This window comes from Oreochromis niloticus, linkage group LG20, assembly GCF_001858045.2.
Source record: "Oreochromis niloticus isolate F11D_XX linkage group LG20, O_niloticus_UMD_NMBU, whole genome shotgun sequence".
NCBI lineage: Eukaryota > Metazoa > Chordata > Actinopteri > Cichliformes > Cichlidae > Oreochromis > Oreochromis niloticus.
In genome coordinates this window covers 20,874,129-20,891,945 of record NC_031984.2, presented here as the reverse complement: position 1 = coordinate 20,891,945, position 17,817 = coordinate 20,874,129, and the positions used below count along the sequence as shown (strand labels likewise).

The 17,817-nt window shown below is 40.1% G+C and overlaps 1 protein-coding gene across 2 annotated transcripts in view; it reads right to left on the bottom strand.

Moving 5' to 3' along the window:
- The window catches only part of cpne5a (copine Va), a 73,816-nt gene that overhangs the window by 19,019 nt on the left and 36,980 nt on the right, over positions 1–17,817 (bottom strand). For both annotated transcript variants that reach the window (XM_005478136.4, XM_003448216.5), the window contains 6 exons: positions 15,281–15,384; positions 14,905–15,009; positions 12,579–12,620; positions 12,259–12,334; positions 9,090–9,143; positions 8,477–8,538 (listed from right to left, as the gene is read on the bottom strand). In XM_005478136.4, coding sequence (XP_005478193.1) covers positions 8,477–8,538; positions 9,090–9,143; positions 12,259–12,334; positions 12,579–12,620; positions 14,905–15,009; positions 15,281–15,384 — 443 coding nt within the window. The remainder of the gene's footprint in view (positions 1–8,476; positions 8,539–9,089; positions 9,144–12,258; positions 12,335–12,578; positions 12,621–14,904; positions 15,010–15,280; positions 15,385–17,817) is intronic.

The following is a 17,817-nucleotide window of genomic DNA, read 5'->3' as shown; positions in this document are numbered from 1 at the left end:
TGATGACAAGTATTTGCAGTTGTCTTAAGTTGTTTCCAGTCCTCCAAATTGGCACTCTCTTCATGTGTATCATGATGTATCATTTTTCAAGGATACAGTTAATCTTTCCCATCATGGATAAGCAGCACTAGTAAGCCTATTCTGATTTATTTTCTTCATCAGTCTGCTATGCAATCTGCTTCAAGTCGACAGTCTGTTCAAAGCACCAGTTTTTATGCACCTTTTCTTATTTGATAAATTGGGGTTTTTTACGATTGTGGTGATTTGACAGTTGTGTGGAAAAGTAAATAGATCCTATGGAGATTTGTTTTATGATGGAATATTTTGACATGCAAACCTCCCTTATACTGTGTCTATAGATAAAAGATATCCAGGACTGTTCCTGTTGTGTCTGAAAGCAGCACAGCATGGGCGTCTGCTTACAACTGGTGCCAGCAACAACTGTCATGAGCCAAGATTTTGTGTGTCGCATGACTGACAACAGGACCAGAGCGTTTTGCAGAAACCCCAAAGAGCAGACATCAAAGTCTGTGTCAACATTGGGAAATCTGCAATGGGAAACTTTAAATATATGGGAGAGCAGAAAAGAAATTAGCCAGGGAAGATGATTTTACAGAAAGAATGCTACTGGAGAACCTCCACGGGCACTTTCCTTGAAGACGTGCAAAAAAATTAAACCAATTGTATATGAAGATGAATGGTTAGTTGTCAGCAAAATCGCTGGCATCTTTAAATTCTTATTTGTCACATTTCAGACAAACTTCACTCCCAACCATAGCATGCAAGGCGCTTGACTTCTGAGAAGAAGCAGCACAGTATTAAAGTGTGGAAGGATCTCCTTCAGCAGGCAATGGATTACCCAACATTCATGATTATCAGTGTGATAAGAATAGGATGCACTGCCACTGCCCAGAGAACAAACAGCAGCCTTCTGTCAGAAGCATGACCTAGAGCAAGCTCATCATTTTCTCTGTCACTCAGGGGTGTTGTGCACTGAAAATCTGTCCCCAGGGTCAGACTGTCAACACCATGTTTTACTTCAGTGCTCACAACTTCTCACCAGATATTCTTCCTCTTCCCCAAAATGTAACTAAAGTGGAAGGGTTAGGATTTTAACACACTGGAGGTGATCCAGTATCCATCAGAGATGCTGCCTGATGCACTGACAGGACTTCCAATGAGTGTTCCAAATATGGCAACAGGAACAGTGTATCACTGCACGAGGAGACAGTTTTAAAGGGCAGAACAAGCCAAATTTAGATCGGGTGCAGTTTTTCATTGCATCTTGGATTGAACACAGCACAGCAAAGAAAAATAGCTTCTCAATCATTCATTCAACAATAACATTAATAGATTTATTGTAATACTAGTCTCTGCCCTCAAAAGCTACAACTTCATCCTTTAACAGAAGTAAATTCTTGTAGGAGATTTCAATGGATCTTCAGTAGGAACCATGCAAAAATGTTTCCACAGCAAGATGTTTATGGGATTTCTTGCAAAAACTCCCAGTTTTAATCACTTATTTCAGTGGGTTTCAAATATATCCTTTCTACATCTTAACCAGGTCTTTCAGTGACCCTCTGTTTTTACTTAGAACGTCTTTAGAATTCAGAACACTTTTCACCTTTCAAACACATACCTTCACAGTAACTTGGAGCTTTCTTTGCTATAATGCTGAGCACATAGTTTAATCAAGCTGCAAGCTGCCCAGTCCCTAAGCAGCAATACCAACTCTTAACATTTTCATCACCATGCTCCACACTGGTTATGAGATTCTGCTACTTGGTCTGTGCCAAACATGTTTACTGTCACTGTGACCGAACAGCTCAATCTTTGATTTGCCTGTCCAAAACAAATTATTCAAAGCAAGCTTGGGCTTTCCTTATGTGTCACCAATTTTCTTTTTGAACAGCAAAGGCTTGTTCCTCACACTTTTCCCATATGTATCAAAATATCTCTGATTATAGTAGTAGTCTAAAAACTACCAGTTCTCGTTGTATCAATCTGCTCTAAGGCTGTTTTATGGCCCAGTCACATAGGAACTGACATGTACTGCGCTGTGCACTGAAACTCATTGTTTCTCTGTGGCTTGCACAGAGCAATAATGGTTTCCCGCTGCTTTGAGCATTCACATGCACCACAATGACGTACATCTGTGCAAGCTATAGAAATGCAGACAAGAAGCTGGCATATATATTGTAGTAGGTGTGAAGGCCAAGGGCAGCAGCAAAGAGTGACATACTACCAACTCAACACAAATTTTGAGTTATTGGATCAAACTAGTGGTTGATGCAGAATTTGCTGCTTCCTATGTGAAAGGGCCTTAAAAAAAGAATAGCAGCCTCCTTGCAACTAGGAAAAAAATGATGGTTAACCAGGGATTGCAATGACTTTTTTTGCATTTGGTGACTGATTGCAAGTAGCTGCAGCAACCAACCAGTTGCCCAGGGGTTGAACGTCCAATGCCATCATGCTCCGAGCAACAACTTTCAACTGCAAGGTGAGTGCACAGGTCACCTGGTGGGAGGCGACCTATTTCCAATCGCGCTCTAACTCGGACCGACTGCAATCACTCTCAGAAATTTTGACAAAGGTTTGCAAATAATTGCCATGGTGTCAATCAATCTGTGTCAGTCTGCAGCGGTGAGTGGAAACTGACACGAGCAGTGCACTCAGCTGGTTATGCAACTTGTTGTATTATAGGTTTAGGGTTGTATAGGTTGTATAGTAAGGTTCCCAGGCACTAACGTGATTTTGCTTGTGTTACCACAACTTGATTTCATGTAATTAACAACTTTTATTGCCATTTTTTCACTGTCTTGAGAGAAGCACCAGAATCAGTTGAAAGATAGCAACTACAGGCAAGTGGTTGCAGACTTGTAAACATTTCAAAAGCAACAAGATTGCAAGTTCACTGCGCACAGTTGCAACAATTTTAGTCGTGCAACAGTCTCTAACCACCAACTGTATGTACTTTTCAATAAGTCTTAAAATCTACACAATTCAAATATAATACTAAAACAAAGTGCTTTATAGTTTTTTTGTTTATCAACTCTTTTTTTTTGCTGATGATAAATCAAATAAGTGAAATAGTTAATAAACTAAAAAATAAAAATTTGTAATACCATAAATGTTTAGTGATGGAAACTGTTTAGGAATACATGAGTTCATTTCTGGATCCATGCCATCCTACGCATTAAAAAGTAGTGGTGGTTTGGGTACAACATTATTCATTAACATGCTAAGTAAGAATTAATGTTGTGTTACATGCGGGATATTGACTTCAATTTATCATTCTCAAATTATTTTTGACAGCTGAGTTTAATGGCATCCAGAATACATCTACATACTTTACATCTGCTCGCTGCCTCTCAGATGATTTGGCACATAAACAACTTGCAGACAAAAGATAGAGCTTTATTCCGAAGAGAAACAAAAAGGGGACAAAAGCCTTGACTTAACATTAGCTCTGACTTATGAAAACAAAATACTGAAACTTTCTGCAGCTTGTATTTAAGTGTCGTATTTTAAGTAGTTTCTTCTAGACGAATCATCCAGGAGAATTTAAATACGCAAGGACCGCCATTGTTAACAGTATTTCTCAAAGAAATCATTAGGGAGACAACAGAAGGGACAGAGGCAAGTCTTTCATGATGATGTAAAAGACCTCAAGAGAAAAAATAAGTACACAGATGCTGCAGAGATTTTCCTGCAGAGATCCCATATTTTTTTCAAAGCTGCCACATCTTTTTAAAGCAGAAGCCTTTGTCATCAGCCTTTCTCACAGGCACGATGGGCTTCCAACGTCTCTAAATGGGTTGTAACGAAAAGATGAAGTACCACTCCACATATTGCCATGTGCCACTCGCTGGGTCACATTAATTAATGGGATCATCTCTTTAACTTCTGTCTGAAAGAGTTTTATGTGAAAATTACCACAGGATGAATCAAAAACTGTTTCAAGCTTCAAAATAAAACTCAATTTTTTAAAAACATAATGAAAGCAGCTCCCGTAAAAAGAGATTTAGGTGGATGCAATGCATAGTAGTACCAGTAAGATTTGCACAGATTTCAAATCATTCAATAAATCCTCTGTAACAGAAACAAACATGTTCATGTTCTTGGGTCCGAACACCAGATTTCTTACACAGAGCAAATCAGAGTAAGCTTGCAACTGAAAAAATGCACCAATGGGATTTAAAAGGTCTGTGGGTCATCTACTAGCATTGTGCTAATTTATAAACAAAGATGCAGCCAGTTCTTGCTAATGACAGGCATTCTGCCAAGAGCAGCACAAATTAGCAGGTCACAAACCATCAGACCTGATGACAGAGCAAGCAATGCGCCAAGTTAAATAAGTCAGTGCACGCACAAGTGTTGTGCACGTGTTTCTCTCTGGAAACATTGTGGCAGTTCAGATCAATTACCTGCAGCTGGGAAATGCTGAGTTTTGATATATGGGCAACTTCTGTACGAAATTGCTGTAGAGTGTGGATAAATGTGTGTGGTGTCTGGATAATTCTGAGTGCAACATTCATCCAAAGGAGGGCTGCCTCTATTCCAATGTATAAACCTCAATTCTATGTTTTTACCTCAATGATTGGAAGAAAAACATCAGTCATTATATACTGAGGTGCTGTAACTCATTGGATGAGTTGGTGACCCATGTACTGAAGATGCTGCTGGGGCATACCAGATTACCCACTGTGGATTGATTTATGTGTAGAAAAGAGACTGAAAGCCTAAAACACTTTAAATCTAATGCTAAATGAATAAAAGTTACCTGGCAGCCAAAAGTATCCGTCCATCACTTCCAGTTGCAAAAATGGATACTGAACCTCTTTATTAAATAGGGAACATAAGCTTTTTAATGCCAAACAAAGTCTTTGCTTGGCACAGACCATTAGTAAATCTGGTCCTCAAGAGTCTTTCTCTGGTGAATAAATTAAGCTTACTATTGAAGAGCACACACCTTTTTTCAACAGCTTCAGTAGCAGTTTGTCCTAATAAAATGTAACGTGGAAGCACAAACAGGGAAATCACAAGGAGCTAGCTAAAAATAGACATTTTAAAACCTGTTATTCTTATATGGAACGTCTTTGGAGTGGTGTCTTTTTCTCTATATTTAGGAACCGTAGCAGTCTGACAGAAAGCGTCTCTTTAGTTTGAAAATGGCTTGGGGTTTATAAAGCAGTTTCTAGTATTCCTAACTACTCAAAGTGCTTTTTACACAAGCCACGTTCTCCCATTTACACACACACACTCTTAAAGCACTTTTATTCTACTGTATTCAAGTTAAGCACTTTATCTAGCACACACACACAAACACTGATAGATGCATCAGAGCAATTAAGATTCGGCTTCTTGCTCAAGGGCATTTCCACATGCAGACCAGAGACACTGAGGATCAAACTGCTGTCCATATTCACAAGTTCCTGTATATGAAGACAAAATCCAAGAAAAATGGTACACTAAATTCTTTGCAGACCATTTTTTAATCTTACTTCAAGACATAAACATGTTTACGTACTAATTATTCAACTCACGCTTATAAATAAATACACACAATTTTAAACAGGTCAGTGCAGTCTCTCTCACAGCTTGGTTTGAGGCCCCTTTTTTCTAAATGTCAGTTTAGAAGGACAGTGCATGTTCCCCAAGTATCAGCTCTCATATCTAGGTTGCTGTGAACTTGGATAATTGCTTATCTGGTTTGGTGAATCCAAAATGATGATAGGTTGCCCCATCATAAAAATGAGAGAAAAAAACCCCCAGAAGAACTAAAATCTGAAAGTAAATACAGCACAACATAGTTTGATCTATTGTATCAGTACTTCTAACCTCATTGTTTTCCCATTTCCCCTCTTCCTCCATTTTTCTTCAGTTTCTCAAGGACAAATTAGATCAGAGTCGAACAAGTAGAAAAAGGTGAAAACACTGCTATTTTGACAGTGAGTGAATGTGCGCTGTGGGTGAGGGTACAGTATGTGTGTCCGTTTGTGGGAGCTGGAGAGAGACCAACGGGACAGATCTGGGACACTCAGCCATCAGCAGCAAAGCAGCAGAAAACTAAAACCAGGGCAGCCACTGATCCACTGAGAAACATTTCCATATGTGACAGGATGTTCGCCCTTAATTAAGCCCTCAGATCTTCTCCATATTTTATCATAAGCATTCATATTCATTCACAGTTGTGGCTGTGGACACAATCGTTTCCTTCGGGGCCACACTTTTAGCTGTTATGTGAAAAATCAGAAGCACCTCAGTAACCACACTCAATAACACTGAGGAAAACATGGATGAGTGCTTGTTATGCCATAGGCAGCAACAACAGGAAACAAAGTAAAAAAGGGGAGCCAATGTAATGCATTTTAAAACTACTGTGTTAAATCTCACAGCCCTGACTCATTTCCGTGTATTAGTCACAGCGATGGCTGTCACTGTATAAAGTTTTAACACTCACTATTGACTGTTGTTCTACCAGATTTATGCACGGTGAAAATAAATTTGAATTTAAATTATTTTATGACCTCTTTCCTTTTATTTTTCCTCCATTTGACAGCAAATACCTGAGAGCAAGACACGGTGAAAACATCAGAAAAGTCCAAGCAAACCCAGGTGCTCTGCACACACTACATCACTCTAGACCACTACCCCACTGTCATACCCCTGATTCAGTGGTTACACAATACAAGCAAACACAGGCTGAGGCTCAGCATATCACTATTTGCAGTCAGCAGCACCACTATCTATGACCATGAACACAGAACAGCTGTTTTTCTTGAGCAGATGACTCACTCAAACAGCCAGAGTGCTGGGGCTCCTATAGTTATCGCACAGATGCTAAAGGGTAGCATGAAGCGTTGGTGTTGTGTTTGGCAGGCTGGAGGACATATTGGTATGCTAACAGTGAGAAATGTGATGGATGGATGGGAAAGACTGGGATGGATGTTAAGTGTTCACATACTGGATTGAGTGGTAAATGATCATATGATAATAATGATTAAGTACTGTGTTATACTGACGATATAGCATCAGTGCTAGCATAAAAATCCTGAAACTGAGCCTATAAATGTCAATACAAACATCTGTATCATTCCCATGAAAACACACCCATCCACAACCATTAATGCATAGTTAAAGCGTGCTAGTGTGGTGAAATGATTATAGATCATTCAGGTAACCACTCGCTGGAAAGGCATGAAAATAATAGGGTTTACTTTTATTTATGATTATTTATTTGATTGATTTATTATCCAGCAATGACCAGTGTGCTGTTCAACCTCTGAAAATAGAAAAATGGTATCCAGTACTTGGTAATTTAATATGGAAGTTTACCAAATATTAACAGTAAACAGTATAGTTGAAGTAAAATAAATAAAGCTATCGTTGGATCAAACAAGCAAAAGTTAACTCCATTATTTCCATGGCTTTCTAGTTCAGTGGTTACCTGAATGATCTTTAAACACTGCAGATTTCACCACCCCAGCTTTGCTTTAACTATGCATGAACAGCTGTGCATGGATGATATTATGATTATGGTTATTATTAGTGCTGTCAGCGTTAATCTCGTTAAAATGACGTTAACGCCATAACTGCATTAACGCGGCAAATCTCCGCCCGTTAACGAGCTAACCGCGCTAATGTGTTGATGCCATGCAGCCCCACACACGGGGCGAGCCGCGGTAACTCGCTAACGGAGATCTGCCGCGTTAATGCAGTTATGGCGTTAACGTCATTTTAACGAGATTAACGCTGACAGCGCTAATTATTATATTAACTGCTTTATATCTTATCTAATATTATTTTATCAGCTATATGTTGAGGGCTGGCTAGCATTTAATTATGATCATTTAATGCTATAAGTGTGCTTAACACTTAAATGTATAATAAACTGCAAAACAAGATTTGTTTTTAAACTTGAAATCTCCATCAAATTAAATTTTGGACACATAAAATATTCTGACAGGAATTATTAGTGTCTTATGTGCTAAAAGTTCAATTGCCTGTCTAGGAATTCATAAAAAAATAACCCAAATGATGAATATGAATACATTTTCCAAAGCCCCTCTTCACAGCAGTCATTTTGACATGACAAAGTGGGACAGCACAGGTGTCTCTAATGATGTTAATGAGGGTTTTGTTCTATCTGCATGCAAGCCGTAATCAATGTGATTAGTCACACCTGTGTTCGAGAACTAAAAGGTCCATTCGACAGACGAACTACTGGAAACAATGTTTCTTGTACATGTGTTAAACTCATACTAATAGGGAGTCTGCACAACCATCATTGTGCACAATTAAATTCAAACAGTGAACTTCCAATATGCAAATCTCATTTTTGAGTGCAGATGTGCTTTAGAAGTAAATGTAACTACGTGGTCAAAGTTTCTGTGAGCCACTCGTAAAGGTGAAACCCAAACAGCGTGAGTACATAAACAAAGTAATGTAACTTGCACACAAATGCATGACTCACCCTCCTCTGATGTAATCCAGGAAGGTGTGCTCTGACTCTACACTGAATGACAACAAGGATACCTGAGAGAGAAAAAAAGGCCCCAAAAGATTAACTCGTCCTTTTTAATTAAACAAAATTTACCAATCTACACATTAACACTGACCTCTCAAAATGACCTATCCATGCAAAATGATTGCGTTGCCGAAGCAGCGCCTTAGAATTACAATCACTGAGCGTCAGTGTGCCCGTGGACTGATGGATGATCAGCGTGATGGATAGCTAGTCACAAATTTTAATTACAGAGTCACAGTATATGCTAAGAGCTGTAGCAAAGCCGCAGCTCATTTATGAACTTCTGTCACTATTCTTCAGTGAAAGGACACAGACACAAGTCCCTTTTATTCATCTTCACAGACTTGAATAATCATCCCGTTTGAGGTCATGGGAATGTTTTCCCGTCTACTTAAATTCACTGTCTGGATCATAAGCTCAGAGACTGGGAATAGAACAAAAACATTTAACAGAGTTCATGCAATCCACTTAGTGGAAACTTCCTGCTGAATACAAAAGAGAAGGCAGGCAGGGGTGTGAGTGCACAAGGAGATTTGCTCTTACTGTATCTCAGACTCACCGTCCCAGAGTTGATGTATCTCTTCTTCTTTATTTTCTTCTTGGCATTCACCACCTGGTATGAAGGCAGAATGGGAACGAAGGATAATGATAATGTAAACTTGTAGCACAATTCTTTTTATCCACCCTTGGGCAAGTAATAAAAACATCTTTGTCCTCCTACTCTATGTCTGTAAGGGTAATGGAGCATAGGGAGTGAATCCAATAACTGTAGCAGGTGAGAATGAGATACCATTGATCATGCCTTCGAGCACAATGCAGATAATTCAGAGGGATTTTTATAAGCATAAGCAGTCTACTGTAAATTGTACATGCATGCTGCCAGCTGTGGTGCTTATAACCACATACAGAATGAGTGCAAGTGCACAGTTATGTGCAGTGGGGGCAGATGCATACAGCCAGGTCCAAGCTTTTGGATAGTGACACCATTTTTGTGCTTTTGCCTGTATGCACCACCACAGCGGAAGAAAGGAAATGAAGCTCAAGATTGACAAAAAAATTGCTTCAAATTTTTCTGCGTAGTCCCTCCATTCCCATGGCATCAAAAGTAATTGTACAATTAACTGGTAAATTAAACTGATAAAAGGTATGCAGATGATTCCAAAATTTGCATTTGGTAATTAGCCTGAGAAAACAAAGGCGAGCCATCAGAGCAGAAAATATAGGAGTGGCCAAGACAACAATCTGGCTAATTCTTAAAAGGAAGGAAAGCGCTGGTGAGTTCAAGCCTGGACAACCATGAAAAATAACTTAAACTGAATGATCTCAGAATTCCTTTCACAACCTCTAGCCAAATCAAGAGCACTCTCAACTGGGGTAGGCGTGTCAGAGCCTGCAATCACGACAAGTCTTCATTCATGTAACAACAAAGGGTTTAGCTCAAGCTGCAAACCACAGGTAGCACTCAAGAACAGAAAGATCAGATTACACTTTGCCAGGAAATGCCTTAGAAAATCTTGCCCAGCTCTGGAACAAGAAGGCTCTGGAGACAGATGAAACCAAAATTAACTAAGAGCGCCGAAAAGGAAAGAAGCAGCTTGTGATCTAAAAGAAAACACATCATCTGTCAAACATGGTGGAGGCTGTGTTTCAGCACGGGGATGCATGGCTGCCAGTGGAAGTGGGTCACTAGTGTTTATTGATGATGTGACTGCTGATAAAAGCAGCAGAGGCGACAGAGCTGCACTTTCTGCTCAGTTTCAACCAAATGCAGAAAAACTGACAAGGCAGCGCTTCACGGTGCACATGGACAATGACCCGAAACATGCAGTGAAAACAGCTTAAGAGCTTTTTGGCAAAGACATTAAATATTTTTAGATGACCTAGTCTTTCACCTGATTTCATCCCAAGTGAGCATGTTTTTCACTTACTGAACACAAAACTAGCCAAAAAGAAAAAAGACAGAGCTCCCTAAATAAGCAGCGACTGAGCGAGGCTGACAGAGCATTTCAAGCAAGAAAACCTAGCACTTTGAGATATGCATAGGCTGTAGCCTTCAGTATGTTTATATAGCTGACATTTTGTATTAAATTACTTTGTCCAGCTACATATGCTGTGAAAATAGAGGGACTAATAAAAAAGTCTGTAATTCCTAAACAGTTGGCTTGCTTTTCTGGTGACCTGGTGTATGGTTAGAGGTTATACGCTGCACTTCAATTAGATATTGGCTGCTTCATTTCAAATCCTATGTGGTGTTTTACAAGGGCATAAGTGCAACACTGTGCAAAAACCTATAGACTTCACTAAAAACAAAAAATTGGGAAATACTCGAGTGATATCCAAGGCGAGCAGAGTGATTACAGCCTTCAGTGCATTGAATTAAAGTTACATTTAAGCTTGCAGCCAAAAACTTGTATGCAACAGTGAGCAAGGTCAAATATCTGCACTGCTCATTCTAAAGGTCTGCACACAAACACAAAGCGTGAGCCTGGAGGAAGCTGTGCAGGATAATAAAGTAAAAGGCATCCCATTCTACCCTCCTGTCGTCTCTCTTCTCTACTCTTCCTTTCTGGTTCTGTACTTTCTGAAAGCGCCCCCTGAACTCGTCTTACAAAAATGATGCCTCACAGCGTTGTGACCATCACTCAGCCGCTGCAATGTTCACGTTACGTCACAAAGGAATCACATTCAGTTACAGCGTCCTGTACTGGCATTAGCCTGCTGTCGTCTAATGTTTACAAGCTTTCTGCATGTCATGTTGAATATACAGAAATATGCAAAAAATGTGGCATGTGACATACTGAATTTCTTTATTTCTCCATAATGAGAAGGTGGTGTAATGTCATTTTTGTCCACATCATAAAAGTTTTTCGAGGTCTCTGACCTTACCTGTGTTTTATATATAGAAAGGTTTGGTGAAGGGTAATGGATGCGCATTCTTATGCCGTGTCAGCACTGTAAAAGGGCACCGTCTTTCCTAACCTAACTCATCAGCTTTTCCCTTACTATCTACCTTGACTGGCCTTATTCTTTTCTTTGAGTGCTTCTATGACTGATTCAGAGGCTAATGTAATATGGCAAGTGTTTTAATGAGCAGGGACCTATTCAGACTTTCTGAGTGCTATCCAAAGAAAGGAATTAGTAACATAGTTCTGTCGCATTTCCATTTGTATTCCCACCGCAGAAGCACTCTTCCCCAGTCGATCTATGCCACCACTTAACCTTTGAGAGGCTTAATAGCGGGTAGGGTGAGGACAAACAGGGGAGGCTAGTTGTTAATCTTGAACAGCCACAACTTTGCTCAAACAAGTGAGACCTGTAGAACTTCCTGTCATGAAACAAGACCTTGCCGACTATAAAGGGCACGCTGATTTGTTCTCAGACTGAGGCAGGTTTCTCACACTAGCATGCACAAACAAAGCTGAGGTTTGTTTTTGTGGCATCAGAATCATTTTGTGGCACAGGTGCTTCCAAGGTTCATTCATTAATAATTCGCACATAGCTTTGGCCGGTCACATTTTGCACGATGTGCTGAATTTCATTTGAAACTCGTGCGTTTGCCATAGTGGGCCAGCGCAACTAAATGGCTGCTTCAGAAAGTGATCTGCATTCTACTTCAAAGCAGCTTAAAGCAAACGAGCTCCCGTACAGCAGTCAACATTTGAGTTTTTACATAAAGGTCCGCTGCTCTGAAGGTGATGATGGTATTGGTCGATTTTATCTCCGCTCACCTCATACACATTCAGCTGGTTCTGACCCCGACACAGCTCTTTGAAACTTGTGGTGAATTCACCGATGAAATCATGGCTGGTGGAAAGGAGACAAAAATGTCATCACAGCCTTGACTGGTGGAAGATAAAAGGATGTAAAAACATGACTTGCACCACAAACACATAACCATCGATGTGTACTGAAAAAAAAAGTAACTATAATTGAGTAAAGACAGTAAAATAGTGTAGTCTATTAGGGATGAAAAAAAAGAGGGTGACAAAAATTTGATAAATTTTCTCTTGCGCATGTGTGTGCACACGCCTCTGTGTGTATCAATTACCTCCCATCTCTGTCCCAGTCATACACCTCCACCTTGATTGTCCTAGGAAGCACATCAAAGAGCAGAAAATGTGTTTGTTTCCTTGTGTGAACATATTTATGCCTTGCGTGAGCTACAAACTTAATATTCTTGAGGAGAAATGTTACAAAGAGCATTTTGGAAGTGACGAACCAAGTTACTTAAGCTCATTAATAGTTAGTGAAGGCTGAATTAAAGCCATCAAAGAGAGCATGCTCTGTGTTTTGCATGCAAAAGACACAAACATCTTTCTGGAGATCTAATGGTGACAACATTTGTTTTCTCTTTGAAGCTATACTGCGTGGCAGCCTGAGTCATGTTAGGTTTTCAAAATATATTAGCTGATAATTAAGCGCCAGTCTCAGTAATTGCCAACATTTAAGCAAGACTGACAATAATACAAATTCACAGAGCTTATTGGGTTTCTGTCTGCTTAATTTGTGTATAAAAAAATATGGTGCGGATTAATAAACTAGCATTAAATATTTAAATGAATTGTTTTTGTGTATCTCACAGAGTAAAGAGCTGGGCGACAACACCAACAGTTTAGGTAAAGCATTTTCTCCCCACATGCCTAAGACAGAAAAGTAACCTCTTGGGAAATAGCATATTTTGCAAGTTCCCAAAATAAGTCGGTAGGAGAAAAAAACAAATGAGCAAGCCTGAGAGAATATAGGCAGAATGAGGAAGATGCCTCCTCTTTTCTTCTCAGACTGATGGAAACTAGACTAGCGGCTTGCCACCCCCATCTTCCCATCAGCTGCTGCTGTCAGTCACTTGTCAGAGGATCCAAGAGGCGGATAAGTATCTGAGGGTTACTCTGTTATCCTGACCTGAACTAATTGTGTCTGCACTATTTTTCCCAGCTAACAAATGTCCAAATCGTGTAACGCACAAAGAAAGGAGACTTCCTCTAATGGTCTGTGATGAACTCATCACTTGTCTCCCTGTAAACCAACCAGATTTTCAAAGTCAGAGTTAGAAAACTTTGCAGTCTTGACTAGTATGAAAAAAACAAATGATTCTTGACACTCAGGGCCACTTGTGACAGATGGTTTGCCTGTGATGAGTCAGCATCATTATAATCAGCAGAGTTGGGGGCAGCTCGATCCTCGAATCAATTTCATTTTAGTTTCTGACACCAGCGTTGTGTTGGAGTGGAAATGGGAGAGAATTCACTTTCTGATCGCTGTCGAAGACAAATGATTGCAAGAGATTTATCAGATTCTCATGAGGGTGAAAAATGTGATTGCAGAGAGACAGTCAATACATCATTATTAATATATTGTAAATTTTGCTGTATATTTGCAGGAGAAAAGGGAACAAGAATGAAAGACGGTAGTGCAGAAAATACAGCACAGACCACCCTGTCTGTAATTTTACAGGAGTCCAAAAGAAAAGCCTGTGGGGGAAAAACCAGGCCATTTCTACTTATACAATTTAAAGAGAAATAAAAATGTCATGATTTGAAAAGTATTGGATGAAAAGACTGATAAATTGCAACAGGTCTCCAGTATAGATCTCGGAAACTGTAGATATTTTAAAAGAAAAGCCGAGAGCCCCTAAATGGCTGCAGATTTCTCTTGTCATCAAAATCCTCAAAGGGAATCAGGATACTTTCATGCTTCTGCTCCATCTGTCTGACCCAATTAGCTTCTCCGGGCAGGTGAACAGAGACAGGATTGAAAGCAGCGAACCTTCACTGACACCCAGTGTAGCGGAGGCCATGGTTTGACATGTTCTTTGATGACTTCTACACACTCACACGGCTGTCTGGGTCTAAACATTTTCCTGCTTCTGCACACAAACACACACATAGAAGGGCTCCTGTGTTGTTCCAGCCACCTGTCAACATCTTTAGACCGACTCTCCCTCTCCTCTCGCTCTCTTTTTTCGCTCGCGTTATTTTATCTTCCTGCCAAAACTCTTCCTGCTCCTCGGGTATTCTGCAATGCCCTTCACTCTGAAAAGATTCAGATAAGCTAGAAGTTGCCACCAGAGAAACCAATCAGAAACCCTGCAATGCTCTGAAAGGCTCTCGGTGATTGTGGAGAAATCAATAAAGAGCCAGGCAAGGTGGCATGTAGTGCTAGTCAGCCTGTAATAATTGTCTATTTCAGCAACGGATAGAATAACATTAGAAAATCAATTTGCTCTAAATCTGATAGCCCTGATCCACTTTGTAAGAGCTACACCACATATTAAAACTCTGCACCGCTTTAATTTCTCCTTGAAAAACAAACTCTGAGTGTGTGGGAATATTTGTTTGTCTTCATGAGACTCACCCGTACATCATCAGTCAACCTACCTGTCATAGTCTCCATTGCAGAGCGCTCTGACAGGGATGGAGAAGGGCTCCCACACGGGGTTCAGTGTGTTCTTCACCACCTCGGTCTTGTGGCAGATAGTGAACCTGGAGATGCAGTTAAAACAAACACCTTAAAACACTTTAAAAAGAAATCAGTGAGAAAAATCTTCTCACATCTAAAGCAGAAAACTGCTTTGCCTTGAAACCATCTCTGCATGAATTCATCGGTATGCAGCTGAGTTCAAGGGGTCTCGATCTTATTTCTAATTTTCTCAACCTTGCTTCCCTTCCTCTTGGAGCTTCGTGCCCTCCAGCCCGGCTTTGATACACCAAAACAGAAGACCTACTGAGACGCAAATGCGAAAGACAAACTCACGTGCCATCCTCATTACTTCTGTAGAAGACCATGAAGGGGTCTGACTTTCCAAAGAAGTCCTTTTTATCCAGTTTGTTGGCACAAAATTGCATGGTGGCGTAATCCTACAGACAAAGGAGGAAGGCAGTCAGAGAAATGGAATGACGGAAAAGTACAGGACATTTTAAATCCATGCTACTGGCTGTGTTTGCCTCCCGATGTTTGTGTACACATGCTGTGTGCCAAGATATAAAAGCACTGAAGCACCAACTAAAAGCAAAGTGCTGACTGAATCTTAATAAGAGGAGAGCAAATCCAAACAGTGGGCTCTAGTTTCAAAAACCTGCAAATGCATTCATTACCATTTCTTTATTATGCAACACCTGCATAACAATGTAGATGGAACATGGGAAATGAAATTCAAAATACCTTATGCTGTATAAAATAACAGAAACAATAAGAGTAACCATACAGAGGCACATAAATGGATCCTAACACCCTGCACACGGAGAGGGAGGGGCCTGTGTACAAAAGCATGTGGAGGGTGTGAGTGCAGCTAATGATACATTAGAAAGGCTGGTATTATCATAATTATACTCATAAAGGCAGCATTTCAATGTGTACTGCCACATCAAAGACAAAGAGCATGCTCCATAATGTTCTTGATTCCAGTTTGGCTCCCTGTGGTCACTATATAGTACAATAATGAAGCTGCATAATGGGCACACTGGACAGGTAAATGTCCACATCAGAAGAAAAGCTCTGCAAAGTGTTCTCCATCAGCATCTCAATCATCATCTTCACCTCAATGATATTCAGACCTTCTTAACAGCTTTGTACCCCCCCAAATGTACCACATATGTAAATCGGGGGTCTTATTATCACATCTTAGAGTCTGTTAAAGTTTTATGCCAGAAGACATTGAAGCTTTCAAGGAGCAAAAAGAAGAGCTGTCTTTACCCAGCTGGGCTTTTAGGGTTTGAAGTGCCGCTATTAGATCTAAACCAGCATGGTGCAGGGCAGGGCCTCTATTGATTGCTTTGACCCACATCAGTCGGACACGGTCTGCCACTGACCTGCCTCTCGCTAACCCCCAACAACATCACTTTTTGCCTTGGACACAGCACTACCACAGAGCTACTACATAATTCAAAGTACAATAACTCCTCGAGTTTTCTCCTTAAGAGGGGGATATTATGCTTGTCCTCATTTTCTGCCAGTACAAAAGATGGCATAAAAGAAGAGGATGAAAGGTGGGCGTAGCTACTTTGAGCGCGCGGGTTTCATGCGGCAGATAATCTTCCATTTTAAAACATGGTATGACCAAGATTTTCATAATAGACTTAATTTTCTATTCAGTATGATCTAAAATGATTGAGTGAGTCCATAAACTTAGCAGGAAAGTATTTACGGAGGCTACATCAGAGAGCTGTATGTCCATAGACTTCTATAGGAGCAGAAGACTCTTTGCAGCCACAGCTATTGCTGTTTAGTAACCTTCAGATAGAATGACACTTCACTGGCGTCATATTTCCACACTGGAAGCTATGTACTTTTATTTAGTCCACTCTTCTTTTTAGCTAGCCCCTTGAACAATAGGCAGGTTGGAGTCCTGCATATACAGTTAAATAAGAGTATTCAACAAGGTCCAATGTTAAATAAACAACACTTATTTTGAACTATTTGAAATAATAGAGTTACTCCTTTAGAGTCCAAAAAAATTAAATTGTTGTGTTGGAACAATTTAAAGAATGAGCTAATCTGATTACACCACAGTTTGAATCCTTCCACTGTGGTGGAAATGTTGAAGCAGGTGAAGAGTAAAGCTACGATTAAAACAGTCAGCGCTGGCAGCTAAATGGGTTGCTATATATCCATTTTCATTTCCTACTGTCATTTTCAGTTATTATCTACCTTTCTATCCAGCCTGCAATATCTTTGCATTTTCTACCTGCAGTGCGTCAAGCTCTCCCTCTGTGGTTTTTTCACAAGAACATTTAATTTTCCAAGGTGCTGTTTGGTGCATTAAAACTAACACTTCATGTTGGGAGAGTTTGCTTAGGTCAGATATGAAAGCCCTTAAAAAAATAGATCCGTAGTATAACTGTCCTGCTTAACCCTGACACAGCTTCTACAATTACACTATCATGGCAGCACAGTGCCCTAAGCCTTCATTAGGCATAGATAACACATACCCACATCGGAGCCTAGCAGTGTTCTCTCATTAAGCGAGGAAAAGGCAGAACATTCATTTCAGCCACTGAGGTTTAGGAGCAGCAGGGGAATAGTGAGTTCAGTCTACATCCTCCTACCCGTTTCTCTGCTCTACCAAGATATCACCGCATGGGGTAAGTGGCAGAGCAATGCACACTGCCACTTACAGAGAGTGGGGCTGGTCTTTTCAAAGAGATACAAAGCAATGCAGACAGTGCTTGAATTCATGTTACATAAGCTTATGACATCCTTGGGATTGCAGACTGTAGTGAATCACAAAATGAATCATAAGCCAGTGGATTATACTGTATGAACCAGAAATTAACACAACTGCTTTGTATGCT